Source organism: Festucalex cinctus, chromosome 5 (genome assembly GCF_051991245.1).
Source record: "Festucalex cinctus isolate MCC-2025b chromosome 5, RoL_Fcin_1.0, whole genome shotgun sequence".
NCBI lineage: Eukaryota > Metazoa > Chordata > Actinopteri > Syngnathiformes > Syngnathidae > Festucalex > Festucalex cinctus.
This window is the reverse complement of record NC_135415.1, coordinates 11,907,457-11,930,910: the sequence shown is the minus strand read 5'-3', so window position 1 is coordinate 11,930,910 and position 23,454 is coordinate 11,907,457. Positions and strand designations below refer to the sequence as shown.

Here is a 23,454-nt window from a genome sequence, read left to right as displayed (position 1 = left end):
TTTTTTTTAAACGACCATGTATAGTAAGGCTTTTTTTTTTTTAACAATCATGTACAGTAAGATGTTTTTTTTTTATTATTATTAAAGACCATGTATAGTAAGGCTTTTTTTTTTTTTAAACATGTATAGTAAGGCGTTTTTTTTTGTTTTTTGTTTTTTTTTAACAATGTACAGTAAGGTGTTTTTTTTTTTTTTTTAAACGACCATGTATAGTAAGGCTTTTTATTTATTTATTTTTTTTAAATTTTTTTTATAAAACGACCATGTATAGTAAGGCTTTTTTTTTTTTGTTTTTTTAACAACCATGTACAGTAAGGCTTTTTTTTTTTTTTTATTAAAGACCATGTATAGTAAGGCTTTTTTTTTTTTAAACGACATGTATAGTAAGGCGTTTTTTTTGTTTTTTGTTTTTTTTTAACAACCATGTACAGTAAGGTGTTTTTTTTTTTTTTTAAACGACCATGTATAGTAAGGCTTTTTTTTTTTTAACAATCATGTACAGTAAGATGTTTTTTTTGTTTTTTTTTTTTTTTAAAGACCATGTATAGTAAGGCTTTTTTTTTTTAAACGACATGTATAGTAAGGCGTTTTTTTTGTTTTTTGTTTTTTTTTAACAACCATGTACAGTAAGGTGTTTTTTTTTTTTTTTAAACGACCATGTATAGTAAGGCTTTTTTTTTTAACAATCATGTACAGTAAGATGTTTTTTTTTTTTTTTTTTTTTTTAAAGACCATGTATAGTAAGGCTTTTTTTTTTTTTTACGACATATATAGTAAGGCGTATTTATTTTTTTTTTTTTAACAACCATGTACAGTTAGGTGTTTTGTTTTGTTTTTTAAACGACCATGTATAGTAAGGCTTTTTTTTTTTTTTTTTTATAAAACGACCATGTATAGTAAGGCTTTTTTTTTTTTTTTTAACAATCATGTACAGTAAGATGTTTTTTTTTTTTATTATTATTAAAGACCATGTATAGTAAGGCTTTTTTTTTTTTTTAAACATGTATAGTAAGGCGTTTTTTTTTGTTTTTTGTTTTTTTTTAACAACCATGTACAGTAAGGTGTTTTTTTTTTTTTTAAACGATCATGTATAGTAAGGCTTTTTTTTTTTTTAACAATCATGTACAGTAAGATGTTTTTTTTTTATTATTATTAAAGACCATGTATAGTAAGGCTTTTTTTTTTTTTAAACATGTATAGTAAGGCGTTTTTTTTTGTTTTTTGTTTTTTTTTAACAATGTACAGTAAGGTGTTTTTTTTTTTTTTTTTAAACGACCATGTATAGTAAGGCTTTTTATTTATTTATTTTTTTTTAATTTTTTTTATAAAACGACCATGTATAGTAAGGCTTTTTTTTGTTTGTTTTTTTAACAACCATGTACAGTAAGGCTTTTTTTTTTTTTTTTTTTTTAAAGACCATGTATAGTAAGGCTTTTTTTTTTTTTTTAAACGACCATGTATAGTAAGGCTTTTTTTTTTTTTTTTTTTAACAATCATGTACAGTAAGATGTTTTTTTTTTTTTATTATTATTAAAGACCATGTATAGTAAGGCTTTTTTTTTTTTTTAAACATGTATAGTAAGGCGTTTTTTTTTTTAATTTTTTTTTTAACAACCATGTACAGTAAGATGTTTTTTTTTGTTTTTTTTTTTAAAGACCATGTATAGTAAGGCTTTTTTTTTTTTTAAACGACATATATAGTAAGGCGTATTTTTTGTTTTTTGTTTTTTTTTTAACAACCATGTACAGTTAGGTGTTTTGTTTTGTTTTTTAAACGACCATGTATAGTAAGGCTTTTTTTTTATTTTTTTTATAAAACGACCATGTATAGTAAGGCTTTTTTTTTTTTTTTTTTTAACAATCATGTACAGTAAGATGTTTTTTTTTTTAATTATTATTAAAGACCATGTATAGTAAGGCTTTTTTTTTTTTTTAAACATGTATAGTAAGGCGTTTTTTTTGTTTTTTGTTTTTTTTAACAATGTACAGTAAGGTGTTTTTTTTTTTTTTTTTAAACGACCATGTATAGTAAGGCTTTATTTTTTTTTTTTTTTTTTTTTTTTTTTTTTTTTATAAAACGACCATGTATAGTAAGGCTTTTTTTTTTTTTTTAAACGACCATGTATAGTAAGGCTTTTTTTTTTTTTTTTTTTAACAATCATGTACAGTAAGATTTTTTTTTTTTTTTTTTTATTAAAGACCATGTATAGTAAGGCTTTTTTTTTTTTTTTTTTTAAACGACATGTATAGTAAGGCGTTTTTTTTGTTTTTTTTTAACAACCATGTACAGTAAGGTGTTTTTTTTTTTTTAAACGACCATGTATAGTAAGGCTTTTTTTTTTTTTAACAATCATGTACAGTAAGATGTTTTTTTTATTAAAGACCATGTATAGTAAGGCTTTTTTTTTTTTTTAAACGACATGTATAGTAAGGCGTTTTTTTTGTTTTTTGTTTTTTTTAACAACCATGTACAGTAAGGTGTTGTTTTTTTTAAACGACCATGAATAGTAAGGCTTTTTTTTTTTTTTTACAATCATGTACAGTAAGATGTTTTTGTTTTTTTGGGGTTTTTTTTAACAACCATGTACAGTAAGGTGTTTTTTTTTGTTTTTTTTAAACGACCATGTATAGTAAGGCTTTTTTTTTTTTTTTTTTTTTTAAAACGACCATGTATAGTAGGGGTGTTAAAAAAAAATCGATTCGGCGATATATCGCGATACTACATCGCGCGATTCTCGAATCGATTCAATAATAGGCAAAATAGATTTTTTTTTTTTTTTTTTTAGGATTCACACCTTAAGCATGGAAGAATGTTATATGAACGGAACATTAAGCCTTAATATTTTATTTTAATGCTGTTTAAACATGAAACAGATTACAACCTCTATAAGACTGACATTTCAGATAAATAAATAATACATTTTCATATAAATCTTACACTCTACAAGCTTACTGATTAGTATTTTCTAAATTTGAATGAAAAAAAATCGCAACAATCGACTTAGAAATTCGTATCGGGATTAATCGGTATCGAATCGAATCGTGACCTGTGAATCGTGATACGAATCGAATCGTCAGGTACGAGGCAATTCACACCCCTAATGTATAGTAAGGCTTTTTTTTTTTTTTTTTTTTAAACGACCATGTATAGTAAGGCTTTTCTTTTGTTGTTTTTTTAACAACCATGTACAGTAAGGCATTTTTTTTTTTTAACAACCATGTACAGTAAGGCGTATTTTTATTTTTATTTTTTTAAAGACCATGTATAGTAAGCCTTTTTTTTTTTTTTTTTTTTTTTTTTTTTAAAACGACCATGTATAGTAAGGCTTTTTTTTTTTTTTAAACGACCATGTATAGTAAGGCTTTTTTTTGTTGTTTTTTTAACAACCATGTACAGTAAGGCATTTTTTTTTTAACAACCATGTACAGTAAGGCGTATTTTTCTTTTTATTTTTTTAAAGACCATGTATAGTAAGGCTTTTTTTTTTTTTTTTTTTTTTTTAAACGACCATGTATAGTAAGGCTTTTTTTTGTTTTGTTTTTTTTAACAACCATGTACAGTAAGGCGTTTTTTTTTTGTTTTTTTTTAACGACCATGTATACTAAGGTTTTTTGTTTGTTTTTTTAACAACCATGTACAGTAAGGCATTTTTTTTTTTTTTAACACTTTTTTTTTTTATTTTTTTAAACGACATGTATAGTAAGGCGTTTTTTTTGTTTTTTGTTTTTTTTAACAACCATGTACAGTAAGGTGTTTTATTTATTATAATTTTTTTAAACGACCATGTATAGTAAGGCTTTTTTTGTTTGTTTGTTTTTTTAACAGCCATGTACAGTAAGGCATTTTTTGTTTTTTTTAACAACGATGTACAGTAAGGCGTATTTTTATTTTTTTAAAGACCATGTATAGTAAGGCTTTTTTGTTGTTTTTTTAACAACCATGTACAGTAAGGCGTTTTTTGTTTTTTTTCTTAAAGACCATGTATAGTAAGTTTTTTTTTTTTTTGTTTTTTTTTTAAACGACCACATATAGTAAGGTGTTTTTTTGTGTTTTTTTTTTTTTTTAAACAACCATGTACAGTAAGGCATTTTTTGTTGTTTTTTAAACGACCATCTATAGTAAGGCTTTGTTTTTTTTTTTTTTGTTTTTTTAACAACCATGTAGAGTAAGGCTTTTTTTTTTTTTTTTTTTTTTAAACGACCATGTAGAGTAAGGCTTTTTTTTTTTTTTTTTTTTTTTTTTTTTTTTAACGACCATGTACAGTAAGGCGTTTTTTTTTTTATTTAAACAATCATGTAAGGCGTTTTTGTGTGTGTGTGTGTGTGTGTGTGTGTTTTTTTTTAAAACGACATGTATAGTAAGGCGTGTTTTTTTTTTGGAAAGTCAGGCACAAATCGCAATAAGTATTACTTTGCATACTGTTTTTGTTTGTTCGCAAGGTAGTGCAAAAAAAATAAAAAAATAAGTTTTTTTTTTTTACGTCCGTTGTCACTGCACTTTTTATTTCAAAAACTACTCAATCATGCGGGGCAGCATGATGGGCCCCCCCCCCCCAAAAAAAAAGAAGATAAATAAATAAATAAATTCCCGCTGATTTCCCAACCAAACAGATGTGTTTGAGATTACTTAGTCTTGGCAATTTTTTATTTTTATTTTGCTTTTGTTTCATTTTTTATTTTTGTTATTTTTTTTTTTAAGTGGCTTTTCACCATGGCGACAGAACGACAGCCAAGCGAAGGAACATCTTGTTGAAGTATGTCGTGGTGGAACATTCAAAAAAAAAAAAAAAAAAAAAGCAAACCTTTTTTTGTTTGTTTATTTATTTTTTTCAACGTATTTTTATTTCTCAGTAACATTCTGTAAGAAATACAGCCACACTCACATATCAGATACAAGAGATTTTTTACAAACAAACCCATAAAAGGCATGGTTTCTTCTTAGTACCGGCTCCAGTATGTTTTCCAAAACGTTTAGCTTTTTCTTTTTTCAGCTTGTGAAAAAGGCATAAAGGGAAAAAAAATAACAACCTGAGGCCAAAAAATAAAAATAAAAAATACAAGACACAAATGTAAACAGCAAAAATGTTTTCACGACTCGTTCTTCTAGAATCTTCCACCAGTACACGAGAACAAGATGTTTCTGAGCGTGGCTGTCGGACGCATGCCAGAAGCAAATGATGGGGGGGGGGGGGGGGAAATAAAAAATCACATGTAAAAAAAAAATAAAATAAAATATGCCGCAGAAAAAGCAGGCGGTATGATGAGGAAACGATGGGACTTACCTTTGGGGATAAAATATATGAGGAGAGAAAAAAAAAAAAAGCAGAAAAACAACGCTAACACTCATACAGCCCTTTTGGATTGTATGGACAACCACAACAACAACATTGAAATCTTCCACAAATGTGCCGTCAGTTAGGAATAAAAAAGTAGCCAAAAAAAAAAAAAGCGGGTTTTTCCTCAGCTAAATTAAAAGTGCACAATTCATCATTGGCCTGGTTGGTCCACTGAATAAAATGGAGTACAAAAGGCACTTCATAGCAAGAAATACATAAATGCACTAAAATAAGAGGCAACTTTGGACACTTACGCAACATCAAATTTCACCTTTTTCTTTTATAAAGTAAACTTAATATGTGTATTTTTTCTGCACGTTATCCTTAGAAATAAGTTTGGTTAGCGACTACTGTATACATGGGCATAAAAATCCATTCATTAAGATTAAAAACGATGCAAAATTGTTGCTTAATTGCGCCTGAATGCAATCATGTGTGACTTCACCAATACAGTACGTACAATCAAAACAACATAAAAAGCAAGTACAAAATAATCAAGTAAATTGAGTTGATAGGTCTCCAGCTTTTGAAGCGACTAAATGATGGATGAACTGAATTCCGATTATGGGGGGGGGTGAATCAATTTTAAAAGAAATACTTTGAGGGGATGGGAGGATCTCACAGAATGCTGCGAACGTATATCTAAATACAGCCAAGCTCAATTTTGCTTGAACTGATCAAAGACATGGACTAATGGCAAATCTATGACCACACTACGGCTGCACGATATTGTAAAAACATGCGATATAGTTGCTGAATATAGCGATATCGATATTATTGCGATATTTAACATGTACCTAAAGAAATGACATTTTTATTATCTAATGAAAGAATTTTTTTTTTCCATGTGGCAAAATAATCAAACTCAATGTATTCTTAATTGTAATTACCTCTCGATAATGTTCAACTATAGGACGGCAGTACACATTTTTGTTAAGTACACTGTGTTCCAACTATATTTTGCATTTGCATTATTAGGGTTGGAACTAGGGGCATGGAAACCAAATAAAAAGAGAGGGTGAGGAAGGGATTTTTTTTCAGAGAGTGCAGCAGTGAAACGTATCAGTCAGTTCCTCTCCTCCACGAACTTTGAACTGAGTGTCTTCTCTCCATTTTTGTCATGTTTAATAAATGTCAAACAGGTAAACCTGACAGTCTGACTGGTCAAATTCAGATAAAAACATAAAATTCCATATCAGACTTATTGCATGTCTTTGCAATATGCATATTGCATAGGCAAATGTCGCGATATGGATATTTTTTCTATATATTGTGCAGCCCTAGACCACACCATCATCAACAGAATTCTTCACAATCAACTTATCAATTTCAGCCTCAAGTGATGTTCAGACGCCACACCAATAAGTTCCAGGACCTCTCAAAAAACAAAACAAAACAAATATATATATATATATATATATATATATATATATATATATATATATATATATATATATGGACGTACTTGGGACGTATTTGGACGTACTGATGGCACAAAAACAAGCGCAAAAAATAAACCAAATTGCAGAGCAACGATCCACTTTGTCACACACATTTTTCTTGACCAACACATTCCCACAGCGTTGTTCAAGTGCTGACAGGGTTCTATTGAGTCATCGAATCAACTCCAAAATATTACAAATGAAAAAATAACCCAAAAAAAAGTTGACCTTCACATTGCGAGCAGGAAGAGGAACACATGCTATTATTATTGCTGCCGCCCACCGGGGCAAATTCACATTTGTGGCCAGCATGGAGGGAAGAGCGCAGGACGTCGGCTTTTCAAGGCAAGAGTTTACACAAGTATTTTATTTATTTATTTTTTTATAAGTTTGGAAGCGAGCTGGAGTAAGATTGCGGCGAGATAGAGAGGGTGGCGATTGGCTCAGTTGGATGATTTCACGTCGAGATTAATTCTCAAGGTTGTTAGCGATGAGATGCGACTCAAGCTAAGCTAAGCGGCTTTTGTGTGCTAAATCTATTTCGTCTCATAAAGAGTTAGCTAATTAGCTTAAGATGTCAATGCGTTCTTCCGTTAGATTACAAATGGACTCCATTTGGGATGTTATTGTTGGCGCCCAACAACAAAAACAACAAAATAAAATAAAAAAAGAATAAAAAAAATAAATAAATAAAATCACATCTTGGCTATGAACTAAGAAACTTCCTAACGTGCTGGAATGTAACAATTCACATTTGAAAGCAACTTCAAACACTTAGCAACAATGAACTTTCATCAGAATCGATCCAATTTCCAAAATTTCGGTCCCAACGAAAACCTGCAAGCGGATTTCAAAACACGGGAATGATTGACGATGGCCAAGCAAAGCAAATTAGCTCGAATGGTTCTGGCTACATTCTTTGGTGTTTTTTTTTTTTTTTTTTGCAAAGATCACCTACAATCAAAGCATTCACCGTCAAAATTCTGATAATAAAAAACAAACAAAAAAACAAAACATGAAGTGCTTTTTCCGCAATTACCAGCGGAGGCGCAAGTGAGTCAACGTTAGTGGGAAGACGAGCCATAGGTAATCGAAAAAGCAAAGAATCTCCCGTGGATGGAAGGAGGGGTCACGAGGTTTTTTTGGGGGGGTCCTTGCGACCGAGACTCCTTAAGACTTGCCTGCGCTGGCCACAAACGGCACCGAGCCAAACAGGTCCTCGGTCAGGAGGGGCTTGGCGGAGGCGGGAGGGAGTCGCTCAGCCTCCACACTTGATGCTCTCTCCACTGGTTTGTCTGTGTGGAATTGCATGGGGGGGGGGAGAGACAAACATTAGTATACCATCAAGCAGCCTGCTAAATTTAAGCTGCTGCTTTTTTTTTTTTGTGGGTCGGTATTGTGGTTTGGGTATTTGTTTTTAACTCATGTATTTTTTTGGTCTGAAAAATGCTATTTAAATAAAGATTTATTGATAAGACACCTGTTGCCATGTTATGAAAAGTCATGATTTCAACTAGTGATGTTGAGTCTAAGAATCAAATGTTCTTAACGAAATACAGATTATTTTACGGTGTGCATACACATCAACTGTAAACATTAGTGATGGCAAAATGAAGCCCCGTAAAGCAGTGAAGCCCTGCAGGGAAATGCTTCACACACACGTCGGGGCTTCAAGATGATTCATTTCCTCGACTACGCCATCATGTGGACAGAAAAATGTATAACATGCTTGGTGCATGCAATAAAATGGTGGGGTGTAAATCATGCTCTAAATACAAAAGAATATATATTTGAAGAGTGTTTTAACATGAATTGTTCTGTGTTACTTTGTCTATGTTTGTGCTTATGCAACAAGTGAAAATGTGAAATCAGGAGGTAAAATAAAGTGCTTATTCATTTTTATTTAAAAACTATTTTTTCCGAAGTTTTTGGACTCAGGCGGTTTCTTTTTTTTGCAGAGAATTTCACCTGCTTTGGAAAAAAACTCTTTCACATGGTACTGATGAAGCAGGGGTGCATCGATATGAGATAGCAAGTTTGTATAGAATTGGACGCGTATATTTCTGTGATTCCCAGTACTGAAGGGGACTTTCAACTGTGAACAGAAAAATGTGAATTTTATGTGTTGTCACATTTTATTTTATTTTATTATTGGAATCTGTTAAAATAGTACCGTAATTACAGTGCATTACCTTCTGAGGTGAGATCTGCTCAAAGTGCTCCTAAACAAGGGAAAATCTCTTTCTTGCTGGTTCCATTGCAAAAAGAAGCTCGTCAAATCGAATGCCAAAAGCAAAAAAAGTAGCGCAAGAAGGGACCCGACACAAAAAGTGAAGGGGAATCCATAGCGTTTCTTTGCCGCTTTTATTTCGAACTACAGTCAAACCTAGCGAATCATTTCCTGAATCAGTCACGTGGTACACCTGCTTCGTGGGGCTTCAAACGTCACCACGTACGTCATCAACACACGCTTTGACACGCCGTTCATGAACCACTCATCTGCATTACTCGGCACACGCTTCAGGGATTCGACCCGAGAAGCACATCACTAGTAAACATGTTCTTGAAATAAGCAAATTGATATAAATGAACGGCCACATAGCTCCGCCCCAGCGTTGCAATACTGACAGGTTTTCAATTTTCTGAGCGAAATCCTTCGGAAGACGGAAAGCCAAGAAGAAAGTGTGACTTGCTTGCTCGGAGCATATCAAACTGGCGGTCGATGAGCTCCTCCTCGGTCAGCTTGGAGAAGTTGTCCTCCTCGCCAAACGGGTTCCAGCGAGACATGTCGGGCGGGTGGCTGGCCATCCGGGACGGTGGGCTGACGCCGTCCAAGGCCAGCATGGGCGTTCTGCATGGGGGAGAGAGTCAGGTGGGCAAAACCAAAATCACTTGTTGACTAACTTGGATTTCTTTCCCAAAATACTTTGTACTGATTAATATGAAGTTCATTTCATTACTTGATTAGTCAACTTTGCTTTATTGTTTTAATTTTATATGTATGTTATTGTGTAGGAACAATTTGTTAGTATATGTAGTATATGATAGAAATAATAATAAATTATATATATATTAGGGCTGCACGATATTGGAAAAACATGCGATATGTGATATACTTGCTGAGCATAGCGATATCGATATTATTGCGATATTTAACATATACAGTGATACCTCAGCTCACGAACATAATTGGTTCCCAGAAAGTGTGTGTAAGGCGAAAAGTTCGTCTTCCGAACATTTATTTCCCATAAGAAACCATTAAAATGAGAATAATCCGTTCCCAGGTCCCTATAAAACATAATTTTCTACTAAATAAGCCTTAAAACTACACAAAAATATACCTTATTTTATGTATAATAAATGTGCTATTGTATTGTAAGAAATAAACTGTACTGTATAATAGTCGTTTTATTTACCTTTGTGATGGTAGTTCTTAAGGATGGTAGCAATGGTAGACTTACTTCATTCGCGAGCGTTTCACCGCGTAGAGTGTTTATGGAACGGTTGCGGCTCATTCGCACTTTCGTGCTCACCGGAGCGGAGGAGGCGTGTCCCTTGGTGAACAAGGAAGTGGAGCACTTTAGCGAGTCAACAAAAAGTGAGCACCGCCAACTACTTTCACTTCTTTCCTGGGACTAAACAGCCGTGGCACTATTTTCTCCTATTTTGAGGTACGTGATAGCACTTTCGCTTTTTTTAGTGGCGCGAACTCCATTGACTACAATGCAAACGCGCCGCCGTCCCTCACTTTTGGTGAGAACGCAGCATTAGGCTTAACACTAGCCTGTGGTGGGGTCTTTTTCAGTCCCATAATAGCAAAAGTACACTCAATATGGTCCAAAATGTCTATCAAACACAAACCGCGTCCGCACTAAACGAAAGGGGGTGACGAACTAGGACGCCGTGAGCGTGCGTCAGCTTCTCGTGGCCGCCACCGTGGCGCTGTCCGACCGCGTGGTTTGGTTCGTCCGCCGAAAATTAGTTCGTCAGCAGAGACTATATGCTCGCGAATTTAATGTTCGTGAGGCGAAAGGTTCGTGAGCTTAAGCGTTCGTCAGCCGAGGTATCACTGTACTTTGTCTTTACTTTCCTAACACTTTTTAATAATTTCTGATATTTGTGTATTTGTCTTTTAATATATTATCTTTTAGTTTTTCAAATATTTTGAGTTGTATTGTAATTGTTTATTTATTTCTTTATTTTTTTTGGCCAGCATTTTGCTTTGCCTTGTCTAACCTTTTACCATGTGTCTATTCTGACACCTTTTTCAAGTTGCAATAATAAATCGTAACTTTACCTGGGATTGGAGTAGGGTGGCTCTGCAGGTGAGGGCGCCCCCATGTGGGCTGTTCCTGCGGTGGGCGTGGTGGCGTTGTAGGAGCCCAGAGACGTCTGGAACTCCAGTGGGGAGGACATGTAGGCGGGGAGATGATGATGATGTTGTTGTTGTTGTTGTTGTTGTTGTTGTTGAACGAAAGCCTGTTGGTACTGCTGCAGCTGGGAGGCGAGGGGGGGTAAGAGATAAGAGAGGAGGGCAGAGGGTGGGGGCGGGTGGAGAAAAAGGGATGGTGGCAATGATTTGGTGGCACACGCCAATGAGCGACAAGATGGTGGAATGCTGTTAGAGACCAGTTCTGGATTTGGGAAGCTGGGGGTGCAAGGGAGGGAAGTGGCGAGGGGGCCAAAGTCAAACAAAGTCAGCTTCAACTAGTTTTTTTTTTTCTTTTGAAGATTTGTGCCATTATTTTTTACATTTTCGATATCTAAATATCTGCTTTTCAATATACCCTGTCATTTACGGTAATATTAAGACATTTTTTTTTTTTTTTTTTTTTACTAAATTTTTTTTGCATTGTATTGTAATTCTTCTGTGTATGTTTTTGGCATTTTCCGCCAATATTTGTGGATTTTTGTATATTTCTCCCAATATTTTTTATAATATCTTTACTTATTGTTTCATATATTTTTCCTACTATTTTTGGATATTAATATTCCATGTTATTTTCTAATATTTTGATATAATATTTCTATAACATTTCTTTATTACATTTGTGTCTTCTTCAATTTCGGTCATTTAAATTTTATCTAGTATTTTTCTTGAAATATATTATAATGTAATTCTTCTGTGTATGCGTTTTGCATTTTCCGCCAATATGTGTGTATTTTTGTATATTTTTATCAATATGTTTTATAATATCTTTAATGTTTCATCTATTTTTCCCACTATTTTTGGATGTTAATATTCCATGTTATTTTATAATATTTCTGTAATATTTCTTTGTTACATTTGTCTTTTTCAATTTCAGTTATTTCAATTTTATCTAGTATTTTTTTGTATTTTTCTTGAAATATATTATAATGTAATTCTTCTGTGTATGAGTTTTGCATTTTCCACCAGTGTATTTTTGTATATTTCTCCCAATATGTTTTATAATATCTATTTAATGTTTCATATATTTTCCCCACTATTTTTGGGATATTAATATTCCATGTTATTTTATAATATTTTTATATATTTCTATAATACTTCTTTATTACGTTTGTGTCTTTTTCAGTTTCGGTCATTTCAATCTTATCTAGTATTTTTTGTATTTTTCTTGAAATATATTATAATATATATTGGATTTATTTTTATTCGTTTTATTTTTTCCCCTCATTCTGTATTATTGTCTATATATATATATTTTTTTTTTTTTCATTCTAACATTTCTGGATTTTTCTTCTTAGTATTTTGTCTAATCCTTTTGTATTACTATTAAGTTATTTTCGACTGTTATTAGTTTGTAATATTTGTATATATGTTTGTATAAATATTGTATTTTCCTGATTATAATTTTTTTCCCACAACTATACTTTTACTCCCCATATTTACTAGCCGCACAGACGCAAAAGAAAGTCACGTCATTTAGTGTTTGGGGAATAAAAGCTGCGTCTCGTCCGAACTTTGCGGCACGTGCAGGGAGGGAAAGAAGCCACGCTGGCTTTTCACCCTCTGTTCGATGCCGTCGGCGCCTCGTCGTGTCGCACCAGATTGCCGGCAGCCCCAAAACAGATGGCGGACGCTGGCGGGGAAACGCAGCTAAAAATTGCTGCCACTCAGTCAACAGTTAAGTTTGAGCGTCTGCTGGCAAACACTCAGTTGAGTGTTTGTGGCGCGGGCGTGGGAGTGGGAGGACAGAGACGGCAGCGTCAGGTGACGCGTGTCGCTATGCAAACTTGCTTGTGTTGTTACGACAAATAGCTCAACTTATATTTTCTCAATATTTTTCAGCAATTTTTTCCCCAATAGGTTTTGTTTTATAATATTTTGGTATAGTATTTATATATGTTTCCTTATATTTTTCGAATATGCTTCTATTTTTTCAAATATTTATGTCGTTTTCATCATTATTTTTCTATTGGTCTCAGTTCGGTCATGGTCACCCCTATTAAACCAATATTTTGTGATTATTGATTATATTACTATATTATTGATAGGTTTTGTTGTTTTGCAATATTTTCGTCTATAATTTGTTATATTTGTTTCCTTGTATTTTTCGAATATGTTTTAATTTTTTCAAATATTTGTCATTTTCATCATTCTTTTTATGGGCGCTATTAGTCTCATTTTTGTTATGGTATTCCTATTAAACCAATATTTTCTCAAAATCTATATATTTTTCATAATTTTTTTTCCCCCGTAATAGGTTTTTTTTGTTTTGTAATAATTTGGTCTAGTATTTGTTTCCTTATATTTTTCCAATATTCTTCATTTTTTTCAAATACCTATGCAATTTTCATTATTATTTTTATGGGTGCTATTTGTCTCATTTCTGTCATGGTATTCCTATTACCGTAATCATTTTTTCATTGTCCATTTATTTGACATGATATTAGCCTATTCCCTCCCATACATACAATGGCATATTTTTTATCTAATAATGTATTTTTCAACTCATGACCTAAGGTTATTTGCCATGCCAGAAAGTGCATTGTAGGGTCACACGTTTACACTCACATCTCCGATGCACCAATTTTTTTTTTCATAAGCTATTCACGAAAGGGGCCACTGCGTGTTTCTTTTTTCTTTTCTTTTTTTATCTCCTTTCTGTGATGAAACAGCCGACTCACCATGGCGGCGTACTGGGCCTGAGCGGCTTGAGTGACTCTCTGCTGATACATGGGCTGTTGTTGCTGCATCATCATCTGCTGCTGTTGCTGTTGCTGGAGTAAAGCCTGCTGCTGTTGCTGCTGCTGTAGTTGTATGGACTGCTGCACAGCTTGCTGGTACTTGGGGGTTAAAAAACAAAACAAAACAAATGATTGAAGTCAGAGTCAGTTTCCATGATTCCATGTGGTGTGTTACCTGGAGGTATTGGAGTTGCTGCGCGTTAATGTGTTGCTGCTGCAGAGCTGCTTGTTGCTGCTGTTGTTGGTGGTGTAGCTGCTGAAGGCGCAGGTCGCCCGGCTGCAACTGCTGCAGCACTCGGTGCTGCTGACTGCCAGGCTGCGGCTGCACGCAAGGCTGTCCTGAACCAGGGGTGGGAACTGGCAATGCAAATTACACAATATTTCTTTTTTTGCTGTTTTTTTTGTTGTTTTTTTTGCTTAATATTTTGAGCAATTTTTTTATGCCTGGAATTTTTGCATAATACTATATTTTTGTGAAAAATTATTATTTTTTTAAATATATATTGTTGTACATTTTCTGTCCATCCCCCCAGTATTTTTCTATTTCACACATAATTTTTACTACAAGTACTTTTACTATATTTCACACTATTTCTATGTTTTTTTTTTTTTTTTTTACTACTTATGCTGCATTCGAGGATGGTCGGAAGTCGGATATATCAGAGTTGGTTTTTCCCACTTCTGACATAAAAGCGTTCGAGGCAAAAGTAAATAACCAAAAATATTTATGTGGCCATTTTTTTTTTTTTTGCCCAATATCTTGTGTATTTTTTATTTTATTTTTTGCCTGGATTTTTTGCATAATACTATCTTTTTGTGGAACACTTTATTTATAGTACATTTTTTATACATTTTCTGTTCATCCCCTCCAGTATTTTTCTATTTCACACAATCTTTACTACAAGTACTTTTACTATTATATTTCACAGTTTTTCTATGTAATATTTTTGTGTTATTGGGAAGTGGGAAGTCGGATATATCCGAGTTGTTTTTTTTCCCCCCACTTCCGACCTGAATGCGTTCGAGGCGAAAGTAAACCAACCATCCAAAATGGCGGCTAGTGATAAATTGTTTTTTATTTTGATCCTCAAAACTCATTTTGACCTCCAGCAAACTTACTTTCTCACATTTTTGCCTCACTTATTGTTTTTTTTTAAAATTATTATTATTTTTTTTTATCCTATTTCATAAGCATTCCATACAGTTCAGTCGTTGACCGTATAATTTCATGCACGGAGATCGCGGCATACGGTCACGTACGTTGTGTTACATCAAGTTATGTCGAACATTTATGAATGAGGAAATCTAGTAGGGGTGTGAATTGCCTAGTACCTGACGATTCGATTCGTATCACGATTCACAGGTCACGATTCGATTCGATACCGATTAATCCCGATACGAATTTATAAGTCGATTGTTGCGATTTTTTTTCATTCAAATTTAGAAAATACTAATCAGTAAGCTTGTAGAGTGTAAGATTTATATGAAAATGTATTATTTATTTATCTGAAATTTCAGTCTTATAGAGGTTGTAATCTGTTTCATGTTTGAACAGCATTAAAATAAAATATTAAGGCTTAATGTTCCGTTCATATAACATTCTTCCATGCTCACGGTGTGAATCCTAACCCGAAGTCAGACGTTTTGTTGAATATTTTTCCATTAAAAATGGAAGTTTAAAAATTGATTCACACACACACACAAAAAAAAAGGCAATGATGATAAGACGTTGAATCGGTAAGACTACCGAATGAACAATTCTGAGCTCTTAAAAAAAAAAAAAAAAAAAAAAAAAAAAAAAATCGATTTTTTTTAATTGAATCGATTCGAGAATCGCGCGATGTAGTATCGCGATATATCGCCGAATCGATTTTTTTTTAACACCCCTAAAATCTAGTATATAATAATAATCTATACTCGAGTAAATTGTGTTTTACCTTTCACGGTCTGTTTTTCCGAATGGGTCGCCATTGTAGAGTGACTTCGCAAGTGGAATTTCCGAGTTCAAGGGGGCGTTCCTGTACACACTTCCTGGTTTTGAACTCGGAAAAGTCCGACTTTCGACTATCCTCGAATGCAGCATTAGCACAGAAGGATGTCAACACTGTCATGTATTCTTAACACCAGCAGGTGCCACTAGTTTGACTTCTCTTCTTGCACTCTTTTGTTTTTGTCTTTTTGCGCTTGATGTTTTTGTCGCACCTTTGTGACCATTGCTGACAGGCGCAGAAGGCCCCACCGTCATCTTGACGGGTGTGACGGTGGCGAGCGGCAGGACGTTACTGTTGACCGCCTTGGGCCTCTGTCGGGGGGCGATGGAGGTCTCTGTCGGGCCCACAGAGTCTCGGATTCTGAATCAAAAAGATAACATCAAACATAAGTTTACATTTTTATTTTTTTGCTTTTAGCATTTAATTGACATTAATCAGGTTTAATCAGGTTGCATAAATGGTTTCAAGAAGCCCAATGTTAGACTTTTTAAGACCACTTTGTTCAGATTTAATAATAGGCTATATTTATAAGATTCTTGCAACAATATTTTGTAATATATTGCAGAACATTAGTCTTATTATTTGTGATTTTTTTTTTTTTTTTTTTTTGATTCACACAAAATTAGTGTTTTTCAAATGTTGATTATTTTTAACAAAATATTTGTAATAAAAATAACGCATCAGATTTAAATGGCACAGCTGGCCTGGGGCTGGCGGACAGATGTGTGGCTGCCAGTGTGCACCTACGGCCCCTCCGACCATCACCAAACATTCGCAGCAGCCATACACTAGAGTGAGTGTCCACTTATTTCTTGTAAAACTATATTTTTTGTCTGTTTTTCCCCAACACCTTTTTAGCTTATAAAAGTATGCATTATTTCGTCCAATACTTGTGTATTTTGTTTTTTAATATTTTCCTGTTTTAAATAATTGTGTGATTTTTGTCAGTCATTTCCTTGTTTTCTGATGTAATGTTGGTGCTGATTTTGTTGATATTTTCCAAATTTTGATTAATATTTGTTTGTTTTTTCCCCTCATGGTAGTGTATTTTCTGGTGTATTTTGATTTTTTTCCCCCAATGTGTGTATATTTTTTATTTATTTTTTATTTTTACCCAATACTTTTCTAAATATTAAATATGTATTTATTTTGTGGGATAAAAAGTGCTTCTTTTTTTAAATCTAATTTATTTGTTTCTAATTGTATATATTTTGAGGTCAAATATATACATATTTTTTATGTTTGTTTTTAATGTGTTCATTTTTCTATCTGATGTTTACACATCTTTAACTACCATGTAATATTTATCTATTATTGTTTTTATTGAGATTTCACCCCCCCCCCCCCCCCCCCTCCCCAAATATGTGTCATTTTCTAAGTATATTTTGTCTAATAGTTTTTTCTCTGTCCCTATTATTTTTTTATTTTTTTAGCCCACTTGCATATTTGTCATTCACTATTTTCGGCAGTACCTTGCTTTCGTCATACTCTTCTTGGCGGCCACCTCGCTGGCTGTGAGAGGCTCTGGTAACGACGTGGGGATGGGAGAATTCTGTAAACACAATCCTTATGTCACTATCCGTACGTTGGAAATTAAAATAAAACATCTGTGCTTTACTTACAGAGATATTTGGCACGGGACAGTCCCTTCTGGCAAATTTAAAGGCAAAGTAGGACACTTGGTAGATGTCTGGTCTCTTCTCCTGGTCTGGTTCGAGCATATATCCTGTAAGCAAAGCATTCATCGTATTTTACAAGCGTGGGATGCGCTTCTCCGTCAGGCCACTTGCCAGCGCCATTGTTCCACTACAATAAGGGAAAGAGAAACTGAGTGGAAAACAAGCAAGCAGACAGACAGTCCTGACTGGTTTCAACAGGATCAACGTTGTGTACAGATGGCTCTGTGCTAGAACACTCACACGGTGTCACATGCACGTACATAAAATAAGGCTGAGTGTGCAGATGAGCTCAAGCAAAAAAAAAAAACAGCGTCAGCCCACATTCAGTCAATAGGCCAAAATGTTTGCGAGGGAATACAATAAGGACTTACGGATTAAGCAGTGTAACTTGAGGGAGAACTTGGAGTTGTCGGGAATGATGAAGGTTCCGTCGCATATGGCAACTTGACTCTCCCCGAATGGAAGCGTGAAGAAACACAGCTTGTACAACAAGCACCCCAGCGCCTGCACAAACAAAAATATTTGACTGTTATAAATTCTCCTTGTGATGCTGAGCGGACACAACAATAAAAGAGGCAAGAGACTCTTGAGCCAGACCCCTGGAATGGAAACTGAGCCTAAATCAAGGTTATTTTAGTTAACTAAAACTAAGAAGAAAAAAAAAAAAAAATTCCAAAATCAATTTCATTAACGAAATAAAATAAAAACGAAAATGATTTTTAAAAAACAAAAACTAACTGAAACTACATTTTATGTTTACAAAACTGTAACAAAAATGTCCTTTGTTTTAGTCTTTGGTAATTAATTATTGCATGAGCATTTGGGGATGATTTTAAATTATTTTAAGTACAGTAGATTTATTTTGATATTAACCGGCAGAAAAAGGACATTTGAAAGTGTGTCACACAGAAGTGACGTCATCTAGCAGCAGCCAATAGAAAATTACCTTCAGATGACGTCGCTGCCATGGTGTTTTTTTTTTTTTTTTTTTTTTTTTTTTTAATATTGTGCACATGTAATACACATTTTTTTTTAAACTAAAACAAAAACTAATGCTGAAACTAACTAAAACTAAGCATTTATTAAATAACTAAATCTAATAAAAACTAACAGGACACCCTTAAAACTTACTAAATGTTGAAAACAAAACTTAAAACGAAATAAAAACTAACTAAAATGAAAATTCCAAAACTATAATAACCCTGCTTCAAAATAAAAATGTCGGACTTCCAGTGTATTTCAGGCATGGTCTGTTGAGACTTTTTTTTTTTTCCTACAGTATAGTCATGATGCTTTCATGTTACTTCATGAAATGGGCGTTGGGGCTAAATTTCCAGACCTATGTAAGACAAGTTTGTCTTTGAAGGAGCCCAGGTGCCCCTAAAACGGTTGCTTCAAACTAAAATGGCAGACTTTCTGTTGTGTGTGTAATCATGATCGACATTGGTCAAATTTTCAAGATGTCTTTCGGAGGATTTTGTCTGTGAAAGATGCCTGGAAATGGTCGAAATGGATCAAAAAACAAAAACAAAACAAAAAATGACTGCTTTCAAACTCAAACGTTAGACTTCCCGGTTCCTGAGTATTTTCAACTTGTGGGTTCGACATCGTTTTGTGCCTCAACTCTTGATGAACATGCTGATTGAATTTCATGTCGCTTGATGTAAAGGGCTTTTGTGGCTGAATTTCCAAACAATATTTGTAGATACAAGTTTGCCTCAAGGATGCTTAAAAATAATCAAAATGTACGCTTTACACAAAAATGTCAGACTTCCATCTCTCCTTTTTGTTGGACTACTCGTGATACAAACGTACCACTTTGCATGTTGCTGTGTGAAACTAGTGTCGGGAGTTTTTTTTGGCAATTTCTTCAAGAAACTTTTTGAGGGTCTCCTCAAGATAGATAACTACGAAATTTCACGATGTTTAAGTTTGGTGGCTTCTGGGGCTGAGTTTTCCAACAAATTCCAGGCACAATTGAAGCCACTAAGCTATCAAGTTTAACACCCTGAGCAAGATGGCTGTTCCAAACAAACAAGTCTGCAGGCTGCTTATGAATGATGCAATGAAATGTGCTGACACCGCCGATTAGAGATAAACCCCCTTTGGAGTTCAGTCAGCTGCCTTTAGTGCTTCTGGTGCCTCTGAGCTCTCCTCTTACTGTGCATTGAACAAACTGAGATCAACAACACGTGCGTATTGATTGACACATGCTCAAAACATTGAACAGGAAGTAAACGTACTGGCGGGGTTGCTAACAGGAAGTATGGAGGCTGTGATGGGATTTGTTGCCCAACAGTTGTCCTTACATTGTCAGGTTTGTTTACATGCTCACATAATCATTTGAGTTTGATCCGATCCCAGCTAACTTTTGAACCAGAGGCAGGATAAACTCTGGACTGGCATCACTCGAGGCCACGCCCCCTCTACACACAAATACATACATTATTACACTTTATGAAAAGAGCTTTCTTTTACATTACACACTACTCTCTCTTTATTAAAAAAATAATTACAAAATTTATTTTTTGGGAGTGCGGAAAAGATTAAAGGCATTTTATTCTAATTAATACAAAATTGAGGAAAATTGATTGGACTGATAAGTCAAGGTACCGTAAATCTGTATTATAGCAAGAAGAGGATAAGTTGTACCCTCACCCCCTTACATTGGCTGCGCTCCAAAATCTGTTCTCACCTTCAAATCAAACAAAGTCCTCACTTTGTCCTCATTATCTCAAAATGGAGGACTGGCAATGTTGGTGCCAGAGACGCTCCGCAATGTGTGTTTTGTTGTTGTTGTTTTGGTTTTAATGAGTAGGGAATAAAAGGTAAACAAGAGCTGAGCGAGACTGCAAGGAGGCAGAGGAGGAACCTGTCAGGGCAGAGAAACGGCAAGAAGCGCACAAGCGGGACAAACCAGCCCGGCAACAACACACACGCACACCGCAACACACAGTCACTTACCCATATATCAGCCTTAGTGGTGATGGCTTTCCCCGCATACAAGTTAATCATCTCTGGAGCCCGGTACGACAGTGTCGTGTACCTGTTAAAAAAGGAGGAGGCGCTGAATGACAGAAAGACATTTTTTCATGATAGAGCAACTTACAAATTACTGGACATAAACGTCACTTTGAGTTTAAAACGTCTCCTGGATGCAAATACATCACAAAAATGACATTGAGCACCAGAAACGGGCATTTTTGTGTTTATTTTTTCATATTGTGAAATGTTTAAGTGGACATGTATGCAACAGAACGCCAAAAGTCACTTGTCTAAGGTCACGGTTCTGTTGACATTTGCTATGATGGGGAAAAAAAAAGCAAAACTGCTTTTTTTTGGTGTCTAAATAAGAACAGATTAAATGAAAATTAACGAGAACAACAATGTACTAGACATGGTACATGAATCACTACAACCTTGACATATTGTACTGTTTTGCGCTAGACAGACACCGGAATGTGTTTAGACAGTAACAGAATGTTGTAATAATTACAGGCTAGAAAGTAACCAGAATGTGTTTGATAGTTACAGAATTTGCTGGACAGTTACTGTACCCTCCATGACAGTAACCTATACACAGTTATTGTACTGAACTAGACAGTTACCGAATTATGCTAGACAGCTACCAAAATGTGGTTGACAGTTATGAAATGTGCTGGTACCAGAACACTGAGAAAGTTAGTAGTTATCTCAACATGCTAGACAGTAACCAGAATGGTCTAGATAGTTACCGGTTAGTTATGTGCTAGACAGTAACCAGAATGTGTTCGATCGTTAGAGAATTTGCTCGACAGTTACTGTAACCTCCATGACAGTAACACACTGTCTTTGTACTACACTAGACCGTTACCGAAACGTGGTTGACAGTTACGGAATGTGCTGTTACCAGAACATCTAGAAAGTTATTGGTTATCTCAACATGCAAGACAGTAACCAGAATGGTCTGGTTACCGGTTACCAGAACGTACCAGTTACCGGAATAGGCTAGCCTGTTTTCTGCATCAATTGCCAAGATAAAAACCAAAAATAAAACAAAAAACACTTAAATCCTGACTGAGTGTTTGTGAAAGCCATTTTCCAACTGGAAGCGAGACAGAGCGTGTCAGTTAAATGTCACCTCTCAACTTGTGCAGCAGCTTTCGAAGATTTATTGAACTCACTTCTTTATCTCGTCCTCCACAGTGGTCACGCCATCTTTGTGGGGCTGCAGAACTTTGTGGGTGGCGCTGCCAAAGTCACACAGAACGTAGCTGCCCTGGTCGTTCAGCAGGATATTCTCCACCTGTCAAGGTGCACCACGATGGTTGGTTAAGTCACAAGTATTTGTATAGAGCGAGAGAGAACATAATGTTGTGCTGAGTTATATTCGTGGATTTAAGGGTTAGTGAGGGGGGAAAAAAAACAAACAAACAAAAAAAAAAAAAAAACAAAACAAGTGACATCATACACAATGAGGCTTAGTAAAAAGGTTCATTTTGACTACATCAACTATTCACATGTGATGTTCCTCCGGAAACATGGACATGGCTCCTCAAGACAGTTTAGTGGGTCTACCCATGATATACATGCCCACCAGATTTCACAGTACTGCCAAGTAAAACAGGCTTTGTGGGCTAAAATAAAGAAAAAAACGAGAACTTTGTCATTGCAGCACCCCTGGAAAGAGCCTAAATCTAAAATGGCCCCCTCAAACCTAAATGGCAGACTTAACATGCATGGCTTCTTGGGCCTTTTTTGTGCATATGCTGGTACTCTTGTAGCCTTTTGAATTTGATGTCGTTAAGTGAAATAGAGTTCAAGAGGCTGAATTTCCCCAAACTCTGGCAGCATCTGGTCTTAGTAGAAGTTTTGGAAACAGCCAAAATTGTCCCTAAAATGGCCACTTAAAATGTGTCTTTTCAGGCATAGTTTCTTGAGACTTTTTTTGTGCATCTAATCATGAGATATGCCGACCAAATTTCATGCTCCTAAGTGAAGCGGGCCCCTGAGTATGAATTCCCCCCAAAAATCATTGTGGTTGAGTGATTAGTGCTTCAAGTATCATGACAAATGATCATGCTTCACCACCAAGCTACATCATGACACATAAAAAAGCAATTAATTTGGAAGTAATCAGATGAAATGTGTAGGACATGTCGGCTTTTAAAGGATCCCTACCACCAAGCTTCATCTGGCTCATACCCATTTTCAAATCTACTTTGAAGATGGAGGTCAGCTGAAGGATTCAAAAGTTGTGCCACTTAGTCACTGAGAAAAGCTTGCAAGAGGAGAACGGGGAGCACGTGGGAGGCTGGTTGGGGGTTTTCTGTACCGGAGGAAGGAAATAAGAACACGAGCTGGCAAAGGAAGTCGGGGTGGGGTGGGGGGAGTGCACAAGAGGAAGCGGAGGCGCTGGAATTATCTGGAAAGTTATTGTGCTGACCAAGCAAGTTTTAAAATTCCATTCATCTCTGTCTGGGACCAATGCACAAGTTTCACCCTCCTGCTGGTATTTACATGTTGGGGTTCGGCTGAGGAATTAATTAATACCCCAATAAAACAGCAGCACCTAGTGTAGATGTATATATTAATTTTTGATGGCAGAAAATAGTCAGGAAAGCGTTTGTGTGTAGGAGAAACTATTCGAAGAATTTTTTTCTTAACTCATTCAAACCCAAAAGCGTATAAATGTTTTTTAATACTTTGTCCTGCACTCCCCAAAATGTATTTCTATGTTGTTGTTGTTTTTTTATGCTAGCGAATACAGAAGGCTTTGATGCAGCTTATGACCTGAAGAGGTCACTTAAAGCAATGTTAGCTATTAGAAAAAACAGCCAGCAGGAGGCAGCAGAGT

The 23,454-nt window shown here is 34.8% G+C and overlaps 1 protein-coding gene across 3 annotated transcripts in view; it reads right to left on the bottom strand.

Moving 5' to 3' along the window:
- The window catches only part of bmp2k (BMP2 inducible kinase), a 59,818-nt gene that overhangs the window by 21,284 nt on the left and 15,080 nt on the right, over positions 1-23,454 (bottom strand). For 2 of the 3 annotated variants that reach the window (XM_077522573.1, XM_077522574.1), the window contains exons 5-15: positions 21,782-21,903; positions 20,583-20,664; positions 17,990-18,122; positions 17,562-17,665; positions 17,412-17,491; positions 16,151-16,299; positions 14,124-14,305; positions 13,889-14,047; positions 11,076-11,275; positions 9,472-9,629; positions 7,960-8,073 (exon numbers count right to left, since the gene is read on the bottom strand). In XM_077522573.1, coding sequence (XP_077378699.1) covers positions 7,960-8,073; positions 9,472-9,629; positions 11,076-11,275; positions 13,889-14,047; positions 14,124-14,305; positions 16,151-16,299; positions 17,412-17,491; positions 17,562-17,665; positions 17,990-18,122; positions 20,583-20,664; positions 21,782-21,903 — 1,483 coding nt within the window. Of the gene's footprint in view, positions 1-4,292; positions 5,151-7,959; positions 8,074-9,471; positions 9,630-11,075; positions 11,276-13,888; positions 14,048-14,123; positions 14,306-16,150; positions 16,300-17,411; positions 17,492-17,561; positions 17,666-17,989; positions 18,123-20,582; positions 20,665-21,781; positions 21,904-23,454 lie in introns of those variants that run through there. The other variant, XM_077522575.1, reaches the window with a different exon arrangement.